Source organism: Podarcis muralis, chromosome 2 (genome assembly GCF_964188315.1).
Source record: "Podarcis muralis chromosome 2, rPodMur119.hap1.1, whole genome shotgun sequence".
In the NCBI taxonomy this organism is placed as follows: Eukaryota; Metazoa; Chordata; class Lepidosauria; order Squamata; family Lacertidae; genus Podarcis; species Podarcis muralis.
Genome location: NC_135656.1, coordinates 29,509,825 through 29,532,015, shown reverse-complemented (window position 1 = coordinate 29,532,015; position 22,191 = coordinate 29,509,825). Strand labels below are relative to the sequence as shown.

The 22,191-nt window shown below is 42.1% G+C and overlaps 1 protein-coding gene across 4 annotated transcripts in view; it reads left to right on the top strand.

Annotated features, from left to right (window-relative positions):
* The first annotated feature begins 3,332 nt into the window (after positions 1-3,332).
* The window catches only part of RPTOR (regulatory associated protein of MTOR complex 1), a 314,753-nt gene continuing 295,894 nt past the window's right edge, over positions 3,333-22,191 (top strand). For all 4 annotated transcript variants that reach the window (XM_077924087.1, XM_028714738.2, XM_077924086.1 and 1 more), the window contains exon 1: positions 3,333-4,945. In XM_077924087.1, the coding sequence (XP_077780213.1) occupies positions 4,784-4,945 (162 nt within the window). In that variant the 5' untranslated portion in view covers positions 3,333-4,783. The remainder of the gene's footprint in view (positions 4,946-22,191) is intronic.

The following is a 22,191-nucleotide window of genomic DNA, read 5'->3' as shown; positions in this document are numbered from 1 at the left end:
TGGGTGACACGGAAGCCATTAGATAGTTGAATGTGCATGCATACTCTGTCCATTTCCCTCCCTCCCACCCCCTTCACACAGCCCCGGCACTGGCAACCTATGCTATGCCACTGTTATGGATAAACAATAGGTCAGGGACCTTGTCTTCATGCCAGAGGCATGTAGCTTCCTATTGCTTTGGGGGGGGGGGGATGATGGGCTAGATAAACCTTGGTTTGATGAGGATGATGATTTCAACAGAACATTAAAAACAGAATAAAACTTCACTGCTTATGCAAATGCTCCAAACCAGATTCACCTGTGCTTCACATAACATAGAGCAACTGTACACACATCTGAAAGTGCCTGGTTTGTGTCCAAGCAGCTCAAGTCAGATTTCAGCAGAGCGGAGGGACAAGGAGATTTTAGTGATGTGGGTGAGATTCACAGCAAGCTCCAGTAGCTCCTGCTCCTGTATATATTGATAACGAGATGGGATCAAGTCCTAGATACACATGCCAATCCTTTTATGTAAGAAAGTGACAGTTTGATAACATTGCTGCAGTTACCATGCGATATAAAAATAAAATAGCTAGCTAAATGCTCCTACTTTTCCACAAGAAGACATGGTAGAACCATTGAATTGGCTAGAGACATATGTGCCCCTTAGAAATATTCATCGTACCAGATTTGAAATGTTGTGAGGAACGTCCATCCCTAAATGTGTATGAAATAGGGCTGCCATACATCCAGAATTTCCAGGATGTAGCCGGGATTTGGCCGTCGGAAACAGTGCCCGGGTGGAAATCACTTTAACGGCCGGGAAAATAATTTAATAAAAATCTGGACATATGGCAACCCATGTCGGAAGTGTAGATTTTGGCAAATTTCTATAAAAATAGCTCCAAACATTTCACTTTTTGAAATATGGCAACCCTAGTATGAAAGCTAATTTAGTTGCTTCTTCCTTTTGGCCCACCATTTGTGCTGTCTTATGTTTTCAGCTGACATTTCTTTATTTTTCTTGTAAGGTAAAGGTAAAGGGACCCCTGACCATTAGGTCCAGTCATGACCGACTCTGGGGTTGCGGCGCTCATCTCACTTTATTGGCCGAGGGAGCCGGCGTACAGCTTCCGGGTCATGTGGCCAGCATGACTGAGCTGCTTCTGGCGAACCAGAGCAGCGCACGGAAACACCGTTTACCTTCCTACTGGAGCGGTACCTATTTATCTACTTGCACTTTGACGTGCTTTCGAACTGCTAGGCTGGCAGGAGCAGGGACTGAGCAACGGGAGCTCACCCCGTTGCGGGGATTCAAACCGCTGACCTTCTGATCGGCAAGTCCTAGGCTCTGTGGTTTAACCCACAGCGCCACCCGCGTCCCTCTGGTCAATTTTATCTTGTACCTCTGGTCAATTTTATCTTGTACCTCTGGTCAATTTTATCGCCTTTTTCTCAACCTTCTCCAGTTCTAGTATGTCATTTATAATGTGTTGTAGAAAAGCAGGTAAACCATATCCTTTATCAGTTAAGTATTTAGTAGCTGAAGAAGTACAAGAGAGTAGATAGTACTGTTCGGAGCTCCTTGGGTTTGGCAAAAGTTTTCATTGCTCCTTGCTGTCAGTTGCACAAGCTAATAAAAATGATGTCTCAGGAGAACAAGGAAAATTCTATTCCAGTCCTAGCAGTGCCAAGTATGAAATTCATGACAACATCTAGTCAATTATTGGATAGGCTAAAGGATGATTCTTGTGGTGAGAAAGTGAGAATTTGCTTAAGTTATTCAGAGATATTACTGGTTGTTTATTGAATTTGAGAATATATTAGGATAAACTTGAGAGTTGTGAAAGGGTTTGAAAGATATTTACATAGTTCTGTAGGTTGCTGTTTCTAGAGGTGTTATTTGGTTATTTTTAACTGGCCTTTTTGTTTCCTTCTTGCCATATGCTTGAGTTATATTTTAGGTTATCTTCAATGATAAGTGAGCATTTTAATTTTTAATTTATTTTTTTAAAATATCATTTATTGATGATTACATTTATATCCCACCTTTTCCTTCAAGGTGGTGCATATGATTCTCCTCTTCCTCATTTTACCTTCACAACAACCCTGTGAGGTAGGTTAGGCTTAGAGGCAGTGACTGGCAGAAGATCACCCAGTGAGCTTCTGCAAGGCCTTGCTTTCTAATGAGAAAAATTGGAACATCATTTTTCATTCTGCAAAATGCCAAAAATTGGGAGTTACATCAAACTTCTTGATTTTTGGAGGTACAGTGAGCTTTTTAATTTTTTCCAGCACTGTACTTATTTTAAGTGGCTCAAGCAATTCCAAATAATATCATTTATTCAGGCTTCTTTTTTAAAAAAAACACAAAACCTTGATCTTGAACAAGTAATTTTAAACACTGATGCTTGAAGCCAGGCATTTTGGCACAATGTAGTTTCAGATTCCACTGTTAAACAGTCCCAAACATACCTACTATCTCTATTCCTTGAACTAGGAGTCCTGGCAGGGTAAGTCTTACACGTACACAAGTTATAGACAAAATAAAAATATCCTTTAAAGCAATTTGATGCTTCAACAGAATGTCAAACAGGTGTGACTGTGACCATGGGCATAGCCAGGATTTATTGGGGGGGGGGGCAGGCTTTATGTTGGGGTGGGGGCAGAACTGAGTTATCTGCAGGGCAATTGGTCAGTTAAGTATTTTTATTTATTTATTTGATTTGGTGGGGTCAGCTAGCCCCCTGCTCCCCCCCCGCCCCGGCTACGCCCATGCTTGTGACTTTACGATAAAAGTAAATTGGAGCTCACCACATCTTTTGTAATATACATGCCTCGGAAAGATACACCTGCAAAGGAACTTTGACTATTGCCATGGAACAATAAAAAAATGTACAGAGAAAGAGATGCATTGTTCTAACCAGCACTATAGTAAAAATAAAATAAAAATATGTTGGCGTGTTTTCAGTTAAGTTGGGAAGTTGGCATGTTTCCCCCCCAATTAAGGATAATTAAAAGAATTTTGGTTCATTTTGACAAATCCCCCCCACCATATTAAATTATGAAGATCACGGTGATCTCATCGCCTTATCTAATCTATCTATCACCCAGTAATAGCTGCCCTATTTCTGAAGCTGGGCCAAGGCTATTTCCTCTGTGCCGCCCCCGTAGCTCTGCCTGTTGCGGGCGGCGGCGGCGGGTCTTCGTGCCAGGCGGCAGCTCGCGCGGCTGAACGCCGTCACGTCTGTTGCCGCGGCAACCCCTGCGCTCTCGGCCCCTCCCACCACCTCTGCCTCCAACTCCTTCGTATTTAAAAGGCGCCTGACGCGGTATGAGCCGGCCGACGGCCCGTCGCCGCAATGCATTCTGGGCCTCGGCAAAATGGCTGCCTCCTTGGTGCGCTGCTGCTGAGGGGAGTTTGACTGTCCGGCAACCCGGGACGTTTTCCTTTTAAGCTTCCCGAACCCCGCTGTCTTGGGGGACTTTTCTTTACGCGAAGAGGAGCCATCAGCTGTCCCGAGACGGGGGACACGATGGGACGAAGTGGGCGCCCGTCGCGGCAGCCGGGCACAGGGCAAGTGCCTCCACGGGGGTAGGACGTTCCTTCTCGGCCACCGGAGACCATAAGCTCTCGGAAACAGGCCCAGGCCCTGCTCCTGAGCCCGACTGCACCGCCAAGGGCTGGACTTTGTCGTGAGTGAGCCCCGTTTCCCCTGCATCCTCTCCGAGGATAGGGATAGCCGCGCCTGGAGCAGAGGCGACTTTGGCTAAAGCTGCAAGCTCCATCTTTGCTTCCTATTATTTTGTCTGTAAAAGGACAGACATCCCGACCCCACGTTCTTAAAAGTTCTGCCTTGAACAGGGTACCACGTTGTAAGCCTATCCCGCTCTGACGGTTCCCTTCTGGCAAGAATCCTGTGCTAGTAATCTCCATATTTGAATCCAAATTAGACCTGCTGGAACTCTGTACACCCCCCTGCAAATGTTGCCTTAACGAGGACTTAGATGAACAGCAGTTCCCACAAAGAACTTCCACTGTTGCTAGAGATACAAGAGGTTCCTAATCTGATTCTCCACCCTGGATAAGAACTTTTGTCACTCAACATCTCTTACATTGCCTGCAGTCTCTTTGTGTGGTATAAGGCGTCAACTTTAACCTAAACAAAACTACCAAACATTCTGCAACTATAGTAGCATTTACAACTTGCCCATTGGTTTGCAATGGTTAGACCACTTGGCTAGATTCCCAATCATACGTCACATTCTTCTACCGAAAATAGTTCTATGCCCATCTTCTAAAACTTTCTTCTGAGTGAATATTCATTGATATCATTTCTGCTGGGTTATGTCATAATTTCTGTTGTGACCAAGAACCACATATCTTCCTAATTCTGAGATAACGGTGACAGCGAACTATATCTTATTCCTGAAGAAGGCAACAACAACAACAAAGGATTTACATACATATCTCTGACCCATGAAGCTAGAGGGTGATAATCCATTTGCTATCAGATACTGTTAGTTGTCCCTTGTTTAGGGATTGCAGCACTCCTTAAATTTTCTCATCCCAGACAGGAAACCCCCAGTTGCTGGGCAGGGAATCTTGCAACACTCTCTGGAACAGTAGCACTTGCAAATCCACTTTGAAAACGGCTCCTTCCCTGCATACAGCTCCTTCCCAGAAAACATCTTCTGGGAACAAGAATTGCCAGATTCCTTTGTCCTTCCAACTACTTTTTTCTGGACATTGTGTTGGAGTGGAGGTTTCTGATCCCTGGTTACATTAGTTCCTTTTCTTCTGATGGAGTCTGACATGCTGCAGTCCCCCCTCCTAGGGCTTGGGGAAGAAGATGAGTCGGACATGACTGACTGGAATCTGCCCTTGGCCTTCATGAAGAAGAGGCACTGTGAGAAAATTGAGGGCTCCAAGTCACTGGCTCAGAGTTGGCGGATGAAAGACCGGGTAAAGATATATAATAGCAAATTTTATTTGAAAGGGAGATTCTAATTTTATTCTTTGCTTGCTTGAAGTCTGCACGTTGTCATTGGGTACACCCCTGAACCTTTATAATTTTATTTAGCTTTGAATATTTATAAATTGCTACAGTCATGTTGATAAATTATGCATTTGGTTAAATAATGCTTTAAATTGTTTGTCATTTGTCTCCAGTCTTATGCATAAAAGAAACAAAGCTATCTGTCTTGGGGGGAGTTCATCTAACAAAAACTGTCAGTGGAAGCCCCCTGAAATTGGCTCAGGGAGGTCAGGAGAACCCCCAGAATATTGCACGGGGTGGGTGTGGGGATTGTTCCATCTGACAAGCTGATATACTTGCACAGACAGGATATTCAGCGTAGTGTGACGCTGAATTCCACTCTTGGTCCATTAGAAAAAAACTCCACAGTTGGGTAATAATCATGTTACACATAACTGTTTATTTAAATAATTAAAAATGTTGAGGTGTTGGAATCTAAAAAATAAAAGGTAGAAATAAGATGTAATGGTAGTGATAGTGAGAAGGCATATTTTTTTCTATGAGAAAATTAAAATAAGAAGGCCTTACATGACCCACCTATTTAACAACATCATAAAAGGGGCCCCTATCCCCCAAACCTGGATCTCTTCCAAAATAGTCTCTATCCCTAAACCTCTCAAAGATAGCCTCAAAATAGAATCATACTGCCCAATTTCATTGATAAACCAAGACTACAAGATATTCACATCAATCCTAGCTAACCGCCTAAAAATCTTTCTGCACAAACTAATCACCCCAGACCAGGCAGGCTTTGTCCCTGGTTGCAACATAACAGACCCTGTTAGGAAACCACTGAATCTGATGGAACACAGCAAAATGATGATCGTGTCCCTATACATCCTTAAAGCCTTTGATTGCTTTGAATGGAAATATCTATTAGCAGTATTAACTAACATGAAATTTGGCCCCAACTTCCTACAAACCCTCAAACAAATTTGCTCCCAAGCCTTAGCAAAATGTAGAATTAACAATGTGGACTCCAATACCATAGCAATCCAAAGAGGCACAAAAAATGGATACCCACTGTCCCTATTCATCTTGGCCCTGGAGCTCCTAGCAATCTGACTCCAAACAGCCCCAGATATCAAGAGTGTGGAAATAAAAGGTAAAACCTACAAACTAGGTCTCTCTGCAGACGCCCTGATGGTCACAACACCAGACCCCATAACTCCGCAACCACTCTAATTAAAGAACTCAACACATTCACAATGGCGTTGGGCCTACAAGTAAACTTTGCAAAATCTGAAGCTATGTGCTTCAACACCCCACCCCACCCCGCACACCAAAAGGAATTCACCAACATCACAAAGATAAAACTCTGCTGCACCAAATTCAGGTACCTAAGGGTTCAAATAACCAGAAACCTCAACAAACTCTACCTCCACAATTACAAGTCCCTGTGGTGACAAATCAACAGAGACTTGAGGAAATAAAACAACACCAACTTCACCCTTTCAGACAAAATAGCTATGATCCAAATGATCACCCTCCCAAAACTAGCCTATTTATTCCAAGTCCTCCCAATCTGGATTCCCCCAAACCAACTCCAGAAGTGGCAGATAAAACTACACTTGTTTATTTTCTCACACAAAAAAAACAAGAATAAGCCCCCAATACCTGCACCTCCCTTCAGAAGGAGAATGGGGGGAATCCCCAAAATAGAATCATATTACATTGCCAACCAAGTACGCCACATAATCCCATTTATTCTAGAAGATGAGACGAAACAGTGGGTCCACTTGTAATAAAATGAATAGAAAGAGAAACTAGCTAGTTGACGCTGACATGAAACCCCATACAAAATAATATAAGCCTCATCACCCCACCCCTCATCTCCCCAACCTTATACCGTACTCAGCACTAACGTCTCACAACAAATGTAACTGATTTGTAAGAAAGACTGCACAACCTGAAAAAAGAGTCAGTGCATGTACTTTTGTAAACCAAGAAAATCTTTAATAATAAATAAATAAAAACCTGAGGAGTTCATTCAGCATTAAAGATTGTGTGCTGAATGTGGTTTCTTCGTGTGCTGCAACTGCCATGTTGTAAGTTGCCACCTAGTTGCCTGGGGGCACTTCTTGTCTTCAGTGGTCGTCAGATGACTAGTTAATGATAAAGTTACGTTTTCACTATTTATCTGAAAAGTATAGATTAAGCTATGGGTTCTACTGCAATAAGAAATCATTGTCATTTTTATACTACCTGAGCACTTGTTTCATTTATAAAGCACAATTTTAGTAAGCAGATTATTGTAAGATCCTTTCATTCTTTGGGTAAAATTGAGGGTACATTTCAAGTTTTGTTTAAGCTTACACACTGAATCTATAGTGTGGGAAATATTTTTGTAATACAGTATAAGAAGATAAAAGCAAACAAAATTTCTTTGTAACATCAACCTGCCAGCCCAAAGAAATGTTGTTGACATTGGAACTTTGCAGCTTGGAACATGCTATCTTTATTTTGGGATGTGTGGTGGGTTGTTTTGTTAGAATTTAGGTGACATCAGTGTGAATTGAGTCCACAGATGCAGTTCACTGCTGCTTCTTTTTGCATATCTTGACTACTAGCTTGCTTCTCTGTGGATTACAGCTAATTCATTTCTGACTTTTAATTGGCATAAAGAGCCTATGATTAGGAAGATTCCCTGTATTTAGCTGTTTTGTTTTATTTCCATTGCTCTTTTATATTTCATTTTAATTGTCTTATCCTTAAGAGTGTCACATGGCAGGCATTAACTATTAGTTCAGTACAGTATTTATTTATTTTTAAAAAATATTACTTTAGTCAGTCATGGGTGGATTCATGGATACAAATGCTTAGAGCTGGAGTAGAACTTTGAGTTGATTCTTGAAAACTTTGTTTCTCCTATGTTTATATCTCTGCCACTCATGTAATTGTAGCATTGTAGTTTTTTGTTGAGGAAGGGTCACAACCTAGAGCTATTATATAATGGAACACATTGAAACCTATATAAGCTTTGATTTAGGAATTCTCTCTAGCCTTTAGGTTATACAGCGGTGCCTCGCAAGACGAAAATAATCCGTTCCGCGAGTCTCTTCGTCTAGCGGTTTTTTCGTCTTGCGAAGCAACCCTATTAGCAGATTAGCGCTATTAGCGGTTTAGCGGCTTAGTGGCTAAAAGGCTATTAGCGGCTTAGCAGCTTAGAAAAAGGGGGGGGAGTGAAAAAAAATTGCAAGCCCATAGGGAAAATCGTCTTGCGAAGCAACTCAAAAACGGAAAACCCTTTCGTCTAGCGGGTTTTTCGTCTTGCGAGGCATTCATCTTGCGGGGCACCACTGTACTTGAGCTACATTTATCTTTTAGTGAAATAATTAATATGAGACCCTGGTTATAATATTGGAATAGTTATGGGGTAATTTTATATTATGCTCTTTTGCAAGATCAAATTATCTGAGTATTGAGCTAGTTCAGGGGTTGGCAAAGTTTTTGTGGCTTGGGCTGGTTCACGGTCCTGCAGACGCTGTGGTGGGCTGGAGTTGTCAGCATCGCCCTTGAGCCAGTGTCACCAACTGGACTCATCCACTTCAGCCCCGACTGGGCTAGGCGAGCTGGGTAGCACTTCCAGAGACCACCTTCTGCACAGGAACAGGTCAAAGTGCTGTGGACTCACAGCTTAGAGTTGTGAGCACCGGATTCACTTCCACAAGAAGACAGTCGTCGCACAGCAGAGTATAGCAGAGTACAGCAGAGCATAAATGACTCGGAGAGCAGCTCTGTAGAATATCTTCTTTATTCTATCTACAACTATAATACACAACTATATACAGAGCTAAATGAGGTCTAAGCATAAATGAATGCTGAACTGCACTGAGTGTCTGCATCTGCTTTTAGCAGCAACCTTATCTATACACACGATCTCTAACACTCATTCTCTCTCTCTCTCCGACACACTGACTGACTGACTCTTTGATGTGGTGCTGGAGCAGAATAAGTAGAGAGCAGAACACCGCCCCCTCCTCTCTGGAAAATCAGCAGACTCATCAGGAGATTCTTGGATATGGGAGGGGTGAAATCTCCTCAGGAGTGTGCATGCACAAACGCTATTTCTGGCACTCCTTCTGGTGTGGAGGAGGCGTGCACAGCTTCCCATTGACCGCAGGAGCTTCCTGCAGCTAATGGGAAGCCGGCCAGCGTTGCAGAAGGTGACCCTCGTTCTGCTCTGCGCCGGTTTAGCGCAGTGTATGGGAGCCTACTGAGCGGGCGTGGGGGTTCATGGACCTGTTAAATGACCCCCATGGGCTGCTTGTGGCCCATGGGCCTTAGGTTGCCGACCCCTGCGATAGTTGATACATTTGGTTTTTAAAATAAACTATCTCCTATTTTTAATTTGGAATATAATCCGGAGTTTATATAGCACCAATTTGGAAAACACTGTTTTTAATTTACTACTGCCAATAATAATTTTAAAATGTTTAATGACACCACTGTTGGTGCTCTGCAGAGAGGACAGAATCTAGGTTCTGGGGTTATATCATAAGAGGTTTTGGATCAAGTGGATCCAAAACTCTCCTATTCCTTTGGCACACAGCCTTGATGGGGGAGACAAATGCTAGCCTTTGTTGTACTGCTTCCCCTTCTTGGCAGCTCTCTTGATTGGGTGGATCTATGGCCACAGATTTTCCTTTCCTGCCCCTCATTAGATTAATCCTCCCATATGTAATTCTGCATATATAATAGATTCTGAGTAAAACTGTTAGCAATCCAGTGATAATGCTGTAACACTAGCCTCATGACAATAAATTGTAATACTTTCTTAAAATGGTAATAGTCACTTTAGCAGTGTTATTTTGCCTGACTGACAAATAACCTGAAACCTTATGGAATAAGTTTTCATTGTGCTGCTGTTTGGTGGCACAGTTCCATTTTAAGAAAAAGTCATTGATGAATCTAAACAACATAGTTAAGTATTCACTACTCTTTGCCCAGAATTCTGTAACTTAGCAGAGGGTTTGCTCTTCGTAGCCTAGATCCAAAGTATCTGTATGCGATCAGAATGACACTCCTTTGATCTATTATTTATTCAAAGAATCTTTTTTTATCACACAGAGGAGGAATTTCACTTTGAATGTGGAATTAAATCTCATAGTTCTGGTAGCAAAGACTTCATTAAAATAAAAGGGTCTTGAATGTGTTGGATTTTTACTGACAAGTTGCTACCAAAGTCAGAGCTTTTAAATTGAGCCACATTTACTTATATTGATTTTTAAAACAGATCGGAAGCAAAAAAAATCTGGTTGTAGTGGTTTCATTTTAACAATCCCCCCCCTCCCCCGCCGGTTGCCTTACTTACCTCCTAAGTAAGAATTAAAATATTCCCTTCATGGGAACAGGCAGACCGTGGGTTTCTATGGGAAAGCAAAAGAATAGAAAGGGCTGTTTTAATGGACTAATAGAGCTGACTGGTGTCTGAATGACACAACATCTTCCTTAGAGCCAACAATAATGGATAGATTTACCTGCCATTTCAGTATCAGAACTATGAATAGAAACCTTCACATTTCAAAAGATTATTGCTGAAGGTTATAATAGTCCTGCTGACCTTCCTTGCTGGCCAGTACAAGTCTTCCTGTTGTACCTTTGGTTGGGGTTTTTGGACTTGTTCAAATACTGTTGGCAAGGGGGAGAGCGGTACAACAATTTTGTATGGAGGAAGGCAGGTGTTTCTTAAGGATCATTGCTGCCTACTCCCTCCCCCCCCCCCCAAATATATATATATTGTGCTGTACTCTACCCTTCTTCAATCAGTAATTGGATAATGCATTGTAGTGCCAGCTTTTCTTGTCCCCTGGTCATAGAATGGTACATATAGGGCACAGCCCCAAGATTAAGAGTCTCTTGTCAGTGTGGTATAGTGGTTAAGAGCGGTAGACTCGTAATCTGGGGAACCGGGTTCGCATCTCCACTCCTCCACATGCAGCTGCTGGGTGACCTTGGGCTAGTCACACTTCTCTGAAGTCTCTCAGCTCCACTCACCTCACAGAGTGTTTGTTGTGGGGGAGGAAGGGAAAGGAGAATGTTAGCCGCTTTGAGATTCCTTCGGGTAGTGATAAAGCGGGGTATCAAATCCAAACTCCTCCTCTTCTTCTACCAGTGGAGCTATCCCAGAAGTACCTTCTCTGTTATTCCATTGAGGTAGCTGATAACAGTAGCTGGAACTCATGTTAAAACATGTTTATAAATTGTCAGTCAGGACATAAACCAATCCTGGCTTATGTTTTGAAGTAAGATTTAAAAATGCAGATATTACTTATGAATAAGCAGGTTTTTTATACACTGCAAAATGGTTGAAGAGACTATACAGTGGTACCTCGGGTTACAGACGCTTCAGGTTACAGACTTTGCTAACCCAGAAATAGTACCTCGGGTTAAGAACTTTGCTTCAGGATGAGAACAGAAATCACGCAGCAGCAGCGGCGGGAGGCCCCATTAGCTAAAGTCGTGTCTCAGGTTAAGAACAGTTTCAGGTTAAGAATGGACCTCCAGAACAAATTAAGTACGTAACCAGAGGTACCACTGTAGTTTTATAATTCTGTTGTAGAATATGTGTGTTGTTGCTTTTTAAACTCTTCCTACTATAGAATGATATTTTTTTTAAAAGACCTAATGATCTTTAGCTATTCTGGAGGACGAGACAAACTTCATTGCTGATGTGTTGCTTTACTCTACACAACTATGGTGAACTTTCTATAGTGGTTCAGTCTGTCTTTTATATTTTCAAGAATGGGCAACTTGCTGGGCAGGAGCCAGAAAATGGAAAGCATATATACAAATATAGTTTCAATATTGATTGCTTGTTCAGATAAGTGCTTGCTTAGTAAATGGTGAATCTATCAGCTTTGCCATTTATCAGGAGCAATATTTGCATTACCGTTTGTGCTTGAGCATTGCTTAGCTGTTTGTTTTGTTTTGTTTTAGTCATCTGAATGAAGTCAGGAGTTTTGGAAGGCAGTTGCACTTGGATGTCCGTGATGCAATTTCCTGAAAGCTAAACATTCTGTGGAATAGGCTTGGGAGATGTATTGATATATCACCCAGGACCGGAATGGGGAGGCAGACCGTGATGGTGGTTTTGCTCAGTGGTATATCACTAGTGAAGCAGTTGCTGCTCCTGATGAGTCCCATTGCTACCAGCGCAGTGATGGTGAAACAAGCTGCAGCTGGCTGCTGGAGGCAGAGGAACTCAGAGCCGTAGAGGTAGCCCTAATCCTTCTCCTGCTAGTATGCAAGTGGGAGAAGAATTGGGGCTCCCTCAGCTGAGGAGCAGAAGGCTTTGCACTCCCAGGCTTAGGTGCGCGGATAAGACCCTGTCCTTCTGGATGGATGGAGATTTTGCTCAGAGCCTTCGTGCTCCCTGGCTGAAAGGGCCATGCCAGCAAAGATGAAGGGAGCCCTGACAATGGAGCCTGTCAGGTTCCTTTGCAGTGCTTGCTTCGTCTTGCTGGCGGGGGGGGGGGGGGAGCAAGTGGCCTGTTTCTCCTACGAAAAAGGCTGATTGCGTGCTCCCCATTTCTTGCCAGCGAAGCTGAAGGAACCCTGCGAACGGAGCCTGACAGGCTCCATTCACATGAATCCTTCCGTCTTCACTGGCAAGGGGGGATTGGCGAGCAGGCGGCCTTTTTCTCCCAAGAAAAGGAGGCTGTTTGACTGCCCCTTGCACCTTGCTGGCGAAGGGAGGCTTTCAAACCGAGCCTGTCAAGATCCAACGCTGGCCTCCCTCCGTCTTGGGCAGTGGAGGGCTAGCTCAGCTAGGGAGCAGGAGCCTTTGCGTCCCCCAGCTGAGCAGCAGGCTGGGACCAGCTGCATTGGCCCCTATCTGCAAGGAGCTGGGGTGAAAGCACCTTAACACCTGTTGAAGCAGTTTCACCCAGGGCCTTGCAGGCTGGGGTGAATGCAGCTCTTTCAACATCGCGGTATATTGCCAAACCACGATGTTTTTGCTGGTGATACACCACAATGCTGAAAACCTAATATCACCCGGCCCTATTGTGGAATGTGGAGGTTGAAAAAGCAAACCAAGCAGTCTCAAGCAGCTGATTGAGGAACCTAGTGCACATTGTCACCATAGCCATAGTGAGAACTGACCTTTCAGGATACATGTGACTGTGGAGTACCTGCAGAGTCATGTGAATTATTAATATTTTTCATGGTTTTGTTCATTTTTTATGCTCTTATTTAATTCATCAATGCTGAAATATTTGATCTCCTTTTTCTTAAATGTTATCTAAGCCTCTTACAGATTTTTTTCAAGCTCTTTCGGAAACAACTGAGTAAAATGCAGATAGAGTTTATGTGAACATCTTTGTTAATTGAAAATACTCGTTAATGCTTTGTTAAAAATAGAATGTTGTTATTTATTTGGACCAGCATACAAACCTCTTTGACTTGAGTCAGGGCCAAATAGTACAACGTATATGTTTGCCTGATGGAATTGCCATTGTGGATAGAGAAGCTTGGGGAATGTCAGGACTTGTTGGTTTGCAAATTTGTTGATTTGTCTTGTATCGACACTTTCACTAGAATGAAATTCCTTAAGTTGGGTATAAAGCTTTGCCAAGTTAAAATGGCAGGAGTTCCCTAGCAGCCCTTTGTAGTGAAAAGACCCAAGAGGCTCATGGAATGAAGATTCCTTTAAAAATTCTGTATTCTATTCCAGGGACCTCTGAGATGTTAATTATTTGGGAGGGCTGGATGGAAAAAGAGATTGGACTTTGCAGCTTCAGCAGAACCCATCCTATTTTCGCTGTCCTTTTTTTAGTTCAAAAAAATAGCCCTGTCTTATGCTTTGCGATAAACTTTGTAAGCATCTTTGATATCCATTGACTGGCTTTGTGCATGGTGCCGTGAAATCATGTTAACTAGGAATTAGTGTAACAGAACTAAACTGTCAGACTTCTTATGATGGCTTGTTTGAGTTGACAAACTAATAAAAGGTATCATATGAAGACTGGGGTGTTAGAAAAAAAGACTGCAGATAATTAGGCTGTAAAGAAATGAAAAGCTATGCTTTATGGAAGCCCTAGAAAGAAAGTTTTTAAAGCACACATAAGGCAATGAGGTATCAGAACACAACTAAGCCTGTGTGGTGGTAACCAGCAAGGGTTAAGACTGTTCCTTTGATAAAGGACAGCTATTATTTGTAAATGATGTACTGATAACAGAGTTGGAACAAAGTAAGCGCTGCTAAGCAGGGACGCAGGTGGCACTGTGGGTAAAACCTCAGCGCCTAGGACTTGCCGATGACATGGTCGGTGGTTCAAATCCCCGCGGCGGGGTGCGCTCCCATCGTTCGGTCCCAGCGCCTGCCAACCTAGCAGTTCGAAAGCACCCCCGGGTGCAAGTAGACAAATAGGGACCGCTTACCAGCGGGAAGGTAAACGGCATTCCGTGTGCTGCGCTGGCTCGCCAGATGCAGCTTGTCATGCTGGCCACGTGACCCGGAAGTGTCTTCGGACGGCACCGGCTCACGGCCTCTAGAGCGAGATGAGCACGCAACCTCAGAGTCGGACACGACTGGCCCGTACGGGCAGGGGTACCTTTACCTTTACCTTTAAGCACTGCTAAATTGAGTATTCTGTTGCAAAATGAATTACAACTGGCTATCACTGTAAATAATTAGGTAATGAACTGAGTAAAATATTAACTGACTGATTAGGTGACTAGATCACGTATTTGTTAATATATAAAAGCAAGTTTGCATTTCACCCCAATCTGATGAGGGCAAAGGGAGATAATGTGTTGGAGAGGTATAGCCTTCCTCCTTCCACTTCCAAAGGCAGCTACTGAGTTTCAACTGTCTGTGTCCTGCCACTGCTTTGTGTTGCACACCTACTTCCCCTTTCCTTGTGTTTGTGTATCTAATACCATATACAGTGGTACCTCAGGTTAAGTACTTAATTCGTTCTGGAGGTCCCTTCTTAACCTGAAACTGTTCTTAACCCGAAGCACCACTTTAGCTAATGGGGCCTCCTGCTGCCGCCGCACCACCAGAGCACGATTTCTGTACTCATCCAGAAGCAAAGTTCTTAATCTGAAGTGTATGTAACCTGAAGCGTATGTAACCCGAGGTATCACTGTATAGCTATAGGTGTGTGGTGTGTATGCGTGTTCATGACACTTTGGCTATTGCCATTGCTGGCATGCAGCTCTTGGAGAGGTGCCAAACCTTCAAGTTGAGCCATGGGCTGAAGAAGATTAGTCACCCTGCTCTTAGTCAAGCCATTGTTTCTGCAGCTCCTGTCCAGATGTTGCACAGACAGCTGCTGCCTCTGCTGGAGGTTGATCATTGGTTTTGTTTTAAAAATGTAAAAATCCATACCTGGTCCCATCCTGATAGTTCTTTTTATTCTGCCTACGAATAATCCTTGCTATAAAAGGAATTGCATTCAGGAAGTGTTGTGTTAACAACTAACTGTAGAACCTATCCATCTGAATATGCTTTTAAGAAGGAATTTTGCTCCAGAATGTTGCCAACATTTGAGTCATAAAGTATAAATGCATTTTCTTATTTGTTAGGGCTATTATATCTGGAAAACTACTTCAGAATCTGTAAGCAGCAGCTTTCTTGTTGCCTCAGCTTGTTTCCTTGAAATTATTATATTTCAGCACCTTGGAAAAAGGAATCAGATGAAAGGATGTACGAAGTGAGTAATATATACTGAAGCAGAACGATTTATTTTGAAGGAGTTAAATAGCTGTAGTGTGGAGTCCCATACTCTGTGTGTGTGTGTGTGTTGGGGGCGCGGAACACAGAAGCGAAATAACCCTATTAGTCTTCAGGAACAGCCAGCTAGACTATTGCTTATCCATGCCAGTTTGGTGTCAATTTTCAGCAAAAAATGCTGCTTTAAAACACATGGAACTGAGGAATAGACAATAAATATTGGCATGCACAATGCTGGTCACAGATCAGGCACTTGAAGTGAAATATTGAAAGATAAGGCAGTGTTAGGCCACAAAGGAAAAGTAGCAAATAAATGGGGGCGGAAGAAAATATTATTTGGCAGCATGCTTTCTCTAAGAAGAATTATTTGTGCTTGTCATCTGTCTCAATGGGGAAATCTGTCATGTAACAGGCAGGGTCCCCCCCCCCCCTGTGAGGTTTTAAGTAGCAGTTTTCCCAGTATATTATTACTTGCAATATGCTAATGTTCTCCAACAGAGTGTTCTCTTAGACTGTCTGAACTCATACCATTCTTGTTTAGCAAGATTGCTTAATAGATAAAAACCAGTACAATAATTACTTCTAATCCTTCCTAGCAGATTGCCCAATACTTGTGTTCCACAATGCACACATGTTAACCTTTGAAATGGATCTTGGTTTCCAGTATGATGGGTTTTATTGGTCTTTCATGACCTGAATGACTCGTCATAATGATTAATCTTTATTAACACCCTCCCCACCATGCTTGCAGTCTTTTTGCTTTGGGTTATGCTTTTCAATTATGTAAAAGAGTGTAATATAATCCTATTCTAGGGGTGGATGGAGTAATTCTCCCTGAACTGGGTTTGTCACCTGGTAATAGGATTATTGGTGATAGTGTCCCTTGCATGTCTGGCCAGATCTGTGGAAAGGGATAGGTAGATTCGGCTCTGCCCCCCTCCCCACTGTGATTCCTTTTTAAGACCTCAGACCTTTTTAAAACAAGTAACCTGCCTTTTGTAGTTCAAGGGTTGAAGTAGTAAAAAAGACTAGTAGTGGTGGTGGTTATAAATGAGATTATTTACTGAATTATTTGTATTTTTGTTTAATTTAGTAACAGAAACTGTTGCCCTTTTTAAAAATAATGTGTTGAAGGATTTTAAGAGAATTTATGGGCAGAATATAGGATCTGGGCTGCCTTTCTTTCAGTATAATAAGTCTGGTATAGTTTAGCATGGAAACTGATAAAAGGAGTGAGGATTTCTCTACTATTGATTTGTCATCTTCACAAGACTAAAAAGTGGGATGCTAAATTGAGTCAATAATGTTTGGAGGATGCCTTGGAAGTCAACAAACCTCTAACCTGATAAGCAAAACAGTTAAACAAAAGGAACTAGTAGAGGCAGCTCACTGTGTTTGTTATCATTTGGAAATCTGAGCAGAATACAAGACTGGAAGAAATGTTGACAAAGGGTTGCTTGACAAAGGTGAGGGATTCCTGATCAGGAAGTGTGTCTAGCTTTGTACAGGGAAGCAATTGTGTAGAAATGGCTTAAGAAATGAATTGACCTTTCTTAGATGGCCTCATGAGTTTAGTGGTGAGCAGATCTCCCAGATCCAAGACTAGCACACTGACTCTTCTTTTTACTGCTTTCTCTTCCTTGGGCTCTCCAAACTGGTTCCAAGGTGCCTCTTTTGAGCCATGTGCTGCCGAAGGTGATGCAGATCATCCCTGCTTGCTTCAGAATTTGAATCTGATACCTGAAGAAATACATTCTGTGTTCACTCACTAGTTTCTAACATATTTACAGCGACTGCAGCTGCATAAACTGCATAACATCTGTTGTATCCTAAAGTTGGAATTGCAGGTAACTGTAGCAGGCATTATAGACAGTCTGTATTTTGAAACTGACTGTGGGAGAGTAATGTTCATACTGGATCTCAGGGTGAGGAGGATGTGGTATGAAACACCAGCTAGCTGGATCTGATTCAGTTTATGTTGATCTCCAAGTGTTACATTTTTTATTCATCTTTGGATGATGACTGTAAAATATACTCACGGACGATGTCGTCAGAGTGGGTCATCCTTGCACATTTCCTGTTTACAATTTGCCACTGTTTGACTCAAGCTGGACAATTTCGTGTGATTAGAAGAGAATCCATGTTCTAGAATGTTGAGGTTTTATTTATTTGTGGGATTTACATCCCACCTTTTACCATGAGTGGCTTCAAGGCAGCTCACAGTGATAAAACATAATAAAAAAAGCAACAGCCAGACAAATCCAACATTGTGCAAGCAGACTTCCCACAACCCCACAGACCATAGACTATGCAGGTACATGCAGGGGGAGGGGACTCCACTCATGAGGCTTCACTCATGAATGAGCTTGCACAAGGACAACTTTGGATATAATAAGAATAAGCATTTAGATAATAATAAGCCACAGTCACATAGAGAACAGCAGCACACTAACAGATGAAAACTATTGCATCCATTAAATCACCATAAATACAAAGCATGAGAGCCTAAAAGCTTGCCTTGGGTAAGACAAGCACACTAAGCTTGGTTGTGATCCAGCATTTATTAAATACATGCTTGTTTTCCCAAGCATTTGCTGATTCTTAATATCAAGCTTTAAGTGATTTTTCCCCTTGCTGTGGCTTTTGTATTTATAATCTTAATGTATTTATGTTGATTTATTATAGTATATATGCCCATGTGGCTTTCTTTTTTTTTAACGAAGGGCAAGATTCAAATACTTTAAATCAATAAATGGAAGTTAAGAGATGGAGTCAGGTGAATGGGTTACATAATTTTCGGTGTACCTACATAAAAGTAGCTTCTTTTCCCACCTACCTGAACTCAAAAGCTGATAGTCTTCAGAGGCCCTTGTTCAAGTGCTATCTTAATGGGTAGGGAAGTTCATGTGGAAGAAGTCAATTCTTTAAGCATCCTCACTCCAGGCTGCTTAGGGAATTAAACTTTAAAACCAGCACTCAGAATTGTATCCAGAAACAAATTAGAAACCAGTGATGATTTTTTTAAAACACTGGATTTATGCTGTGGACAGCATGTTAGCAAACTATCCACTGCCTTCTGTACTAGTTAATCTACTAGTGGTAGATTTAAGAGTGGCTGGGGAGGCCTAGCCAGATGGGTGGGGTATGTATGTATGTATGTATGTATGTATTATTTACAGTGGTGTCCCGCAAGACGAACGCCTCGCAAGACGGAAAACCCACTAGACGAAAGGGTTTTCCGTTTTGGAGGCGCTTCGCAAAACGAATTTCCCTATGGGCTTCCTTCGCAAGACGAAAGCCCATAGGGAAATCTCCGGGACAGCGGGGAAGCGCAGCGCATCTTCCCCACTGTCCTCGGATCTCCTCCGAAGGCTGGCGGCGGGGCGGAGAGACCTCCTCCCGCCGCCAGCCTTCGTTTCTCCGCTATCCCGGATGGCTTTTGAAGGCAGGCGGGGGGGAGCAAAGACTTTCGCTCCCCGCCGGCCTTCAGAAGAGGTCCAGGACCTCTTCTGAAGGCCGGCGGGGGGCAAAAGTCTTTGCTCCCCCCTGCCTGCCTTCCCGGGGGCTTTTAAATCGCCCCGGGACAGCGGAGAAGTCTCCGCTGTCCCGGGGTTTTTTAAAATGCTGGCGGGTGGCAGCGGAGGCTTCGCTGCCGCCCGCCAGCATTTTAAGATCCCCCCGGACAGCGGAGAAGTCCTCCGCTGTCCCGGGGTTTTTTAAAATGCTGGCGGGCGACAGCGGAGGCTTCGCTGCCGCCCGCCAGCATTTTAAGATCGCCCCGGGACAGCGGAGAGGTCTCCGCTGTCCTGGGGTTTTTTTAAATGCTGGGGGTGGGAAGAAAAGCCCTTGTCCCCCCCCCCCCCCAGCCTTCAGAAGAGGTCGGGGGACAGACTGTCCCCGGACCTGGTCTGAAGTCGGTTTCCATAGGAACGCATTGATTGATTTTCAATGCATTCCTATGGGAAACCGTGCTTCGCAAGACGAAAAACTCGCAAGAAGAAAAAACTTGCGGAACGAATTAATTTCGTCTTGCGAGGCACCACTGTATTTATTTATTTTCTGAATAGAAAGCTGATTCTTAAGGGCCAAAATGGAACACTTGGAATACCATTTCCTTCATTTGAGAATTCTTTAAAAACAGCACCTCTTTCATGTCAAGAGCTTATCTGGATTTCATTACGGTTCATTGGGGCATTTCTCTATCTATAAATCTAGGGAGATTATAGTTTTCTTGCATAACATGCAGAGTATGAATGACTACCTAAAATAGTTATGCCTGCGCAGTAGACCAAAACACTTCCTTCTTTTAGTTCCTAGAGAACTTTCTTGGTTTATAATTGTGTCTGCTGCTCTAGACTACAGTGAATGACCATTTCTCAGAAAGCTTTGCGCTTAAATTTGCAGGATTTTAATGAGCGGTATTCTGGATATTAACATGGTTCAGGATATGTTAGAGCTGCTTAAGCTTTTTATAAACAGTGACCTCTTCACATCCTGAAGAAAGTTAAGTTCCTCTGCATCTATTGCATAGTAACAGTTTTTTTCTGTAATATTTAGGCACAGTTTTATACTTGGAAAACATGCAATAAACATATCCCTGACAGTAGATTATGTTGATTGAGAAGGGAAAGTTTATAGTGTTTTCAAGTATGTATACAAATGCCTTTCAAAGACATAGTCAACTATATAGGGGTATGTTTTCTGCATCATGAAGTAGCTCTAAGGTCTTGATCCTGAACACATTTATTAACTTGGAAGTAAGTTCCATGATATCAGTGAGACTGTGTGAACAGGCTTGTGTGTATATACACACACCTTTTATTATCTCCTTACTGTGACATACAGTTTGATGACTTGTAGAGGAACATACCTTGACTTTTCCCATACTGTGTCCAAAGTAATATCTAGTGACATGAAAGCTCTGTCCACAGTGCTTGATCTGCATTGACTCTCTTCATACATGCAGGCCATTCCTTGATGTTGCATCCATCACATAATGAATGTGTTTCTTTGAACTTAGCAATACTCAATGGTAAATGTGTTAAGGACCAAGATGCTGGAGCTGGGATAGTTAAAGTATGCTACTCTTGTAGTGGAAGTGCAAATTATTTTCAAGGGTAGCTTGAAGCTTGATGTTCCTGAAAGCTCATGACTAACATGACACCATGTTCTTCAACAAGTACTTTCTCCTGAAATTCTCGCATTACATTCCTTGTTTCATACAAAACCTTCAGTATTAATCTGATTTCCATTTTAAATTGGCATAGCAACATAAATGAGCATTGCCATATTAAAACTTCAAGAAGAAAGGACACTGCATATGTAAGATGTTTATGTGCTGTAGAATTGGAGTTATGTGATTTCCATTGTGACCTGTGATCTGAAATAAAGTATGCCTTTTTTTTTTAAAGGAGGCTTTGGGTATCTCGGTTCAAGTGAGCAGATGTTAGTGTCTTAAGAATATTGATTTTCATTTATATTGTCTTCCCTGAAGGTCCTCACCTGTTGGTGATAGAGATAAAAGTGAAAATGGAAGAGAAGAGCATTTGAAACAGTAGATATAGTCCTCCACCTTTATTTGACCTGAACATGCACATGAGTGTCCTCTCAATTGAACCCTAATCCTCACTCCCCTGTTCTCTGACATTTCTCTTGTTTTACTTGTTTCAGACAATAACATCTTCTTCAACACAATATACATGTACCATTTTATTCCTTTCTTCCTATTTTTGCTGAAGCCTAACTTCAAGCTTCCTATATTTTCTGTTAAGGCAGATCTAGCTTCTTACTATGAAATAGCACTGCCCCTTTCTACATTTATGTGCTTAAGCTCCAGCTGATACTGATTACGGTACAGTATATGCCTACATGTCCAGTGTTATGCTATTGATACAGCTTTATTGGTACAGATTTCACCTCTTCTTAATTTGATACAATCAGTATTCTATGCCATCCTTACTATGCTTTACAATTTAGCTGAACATAATTTCAGTGGTGGTACCTCGTTATTTCTCTAATTAGTAGCTATTATTATCTTTGTGGTGGCTTATAAATTCCAAGCCAATTCATGGTTTGTCCTTGAAGTATCCTAACAACAACATTATGAGGCAGCTTAAGGATACTGCATTAAATTGTATAATTAGTCCTCTTCCACAACAACGTAATTTTAGGACAAGTCTATCATTTGCATTTGTTTTTGCACTTGGTCCAACATTGATCTGTTCCTTGTTTATAGATCTTATATGATCATGCATATATAACCATTTGATAAAAAGAATTTTATAATAGTTTTCTGTTATGTTTAAGCTGAGCCTTTGATAAAAATAAAATGACACATTTCTTCTGAAATTGACATGTAAACTGTTCCTTCACAAGTAGTTTAGAAATCTATTTCCTCTAAATTCGTCCATGGTTAGCAGTAGATAATATATTTAAGTTAACGAGCCTTTCTTTACAGCAACTTCAAAAACTATATGTAACTTCATGCAA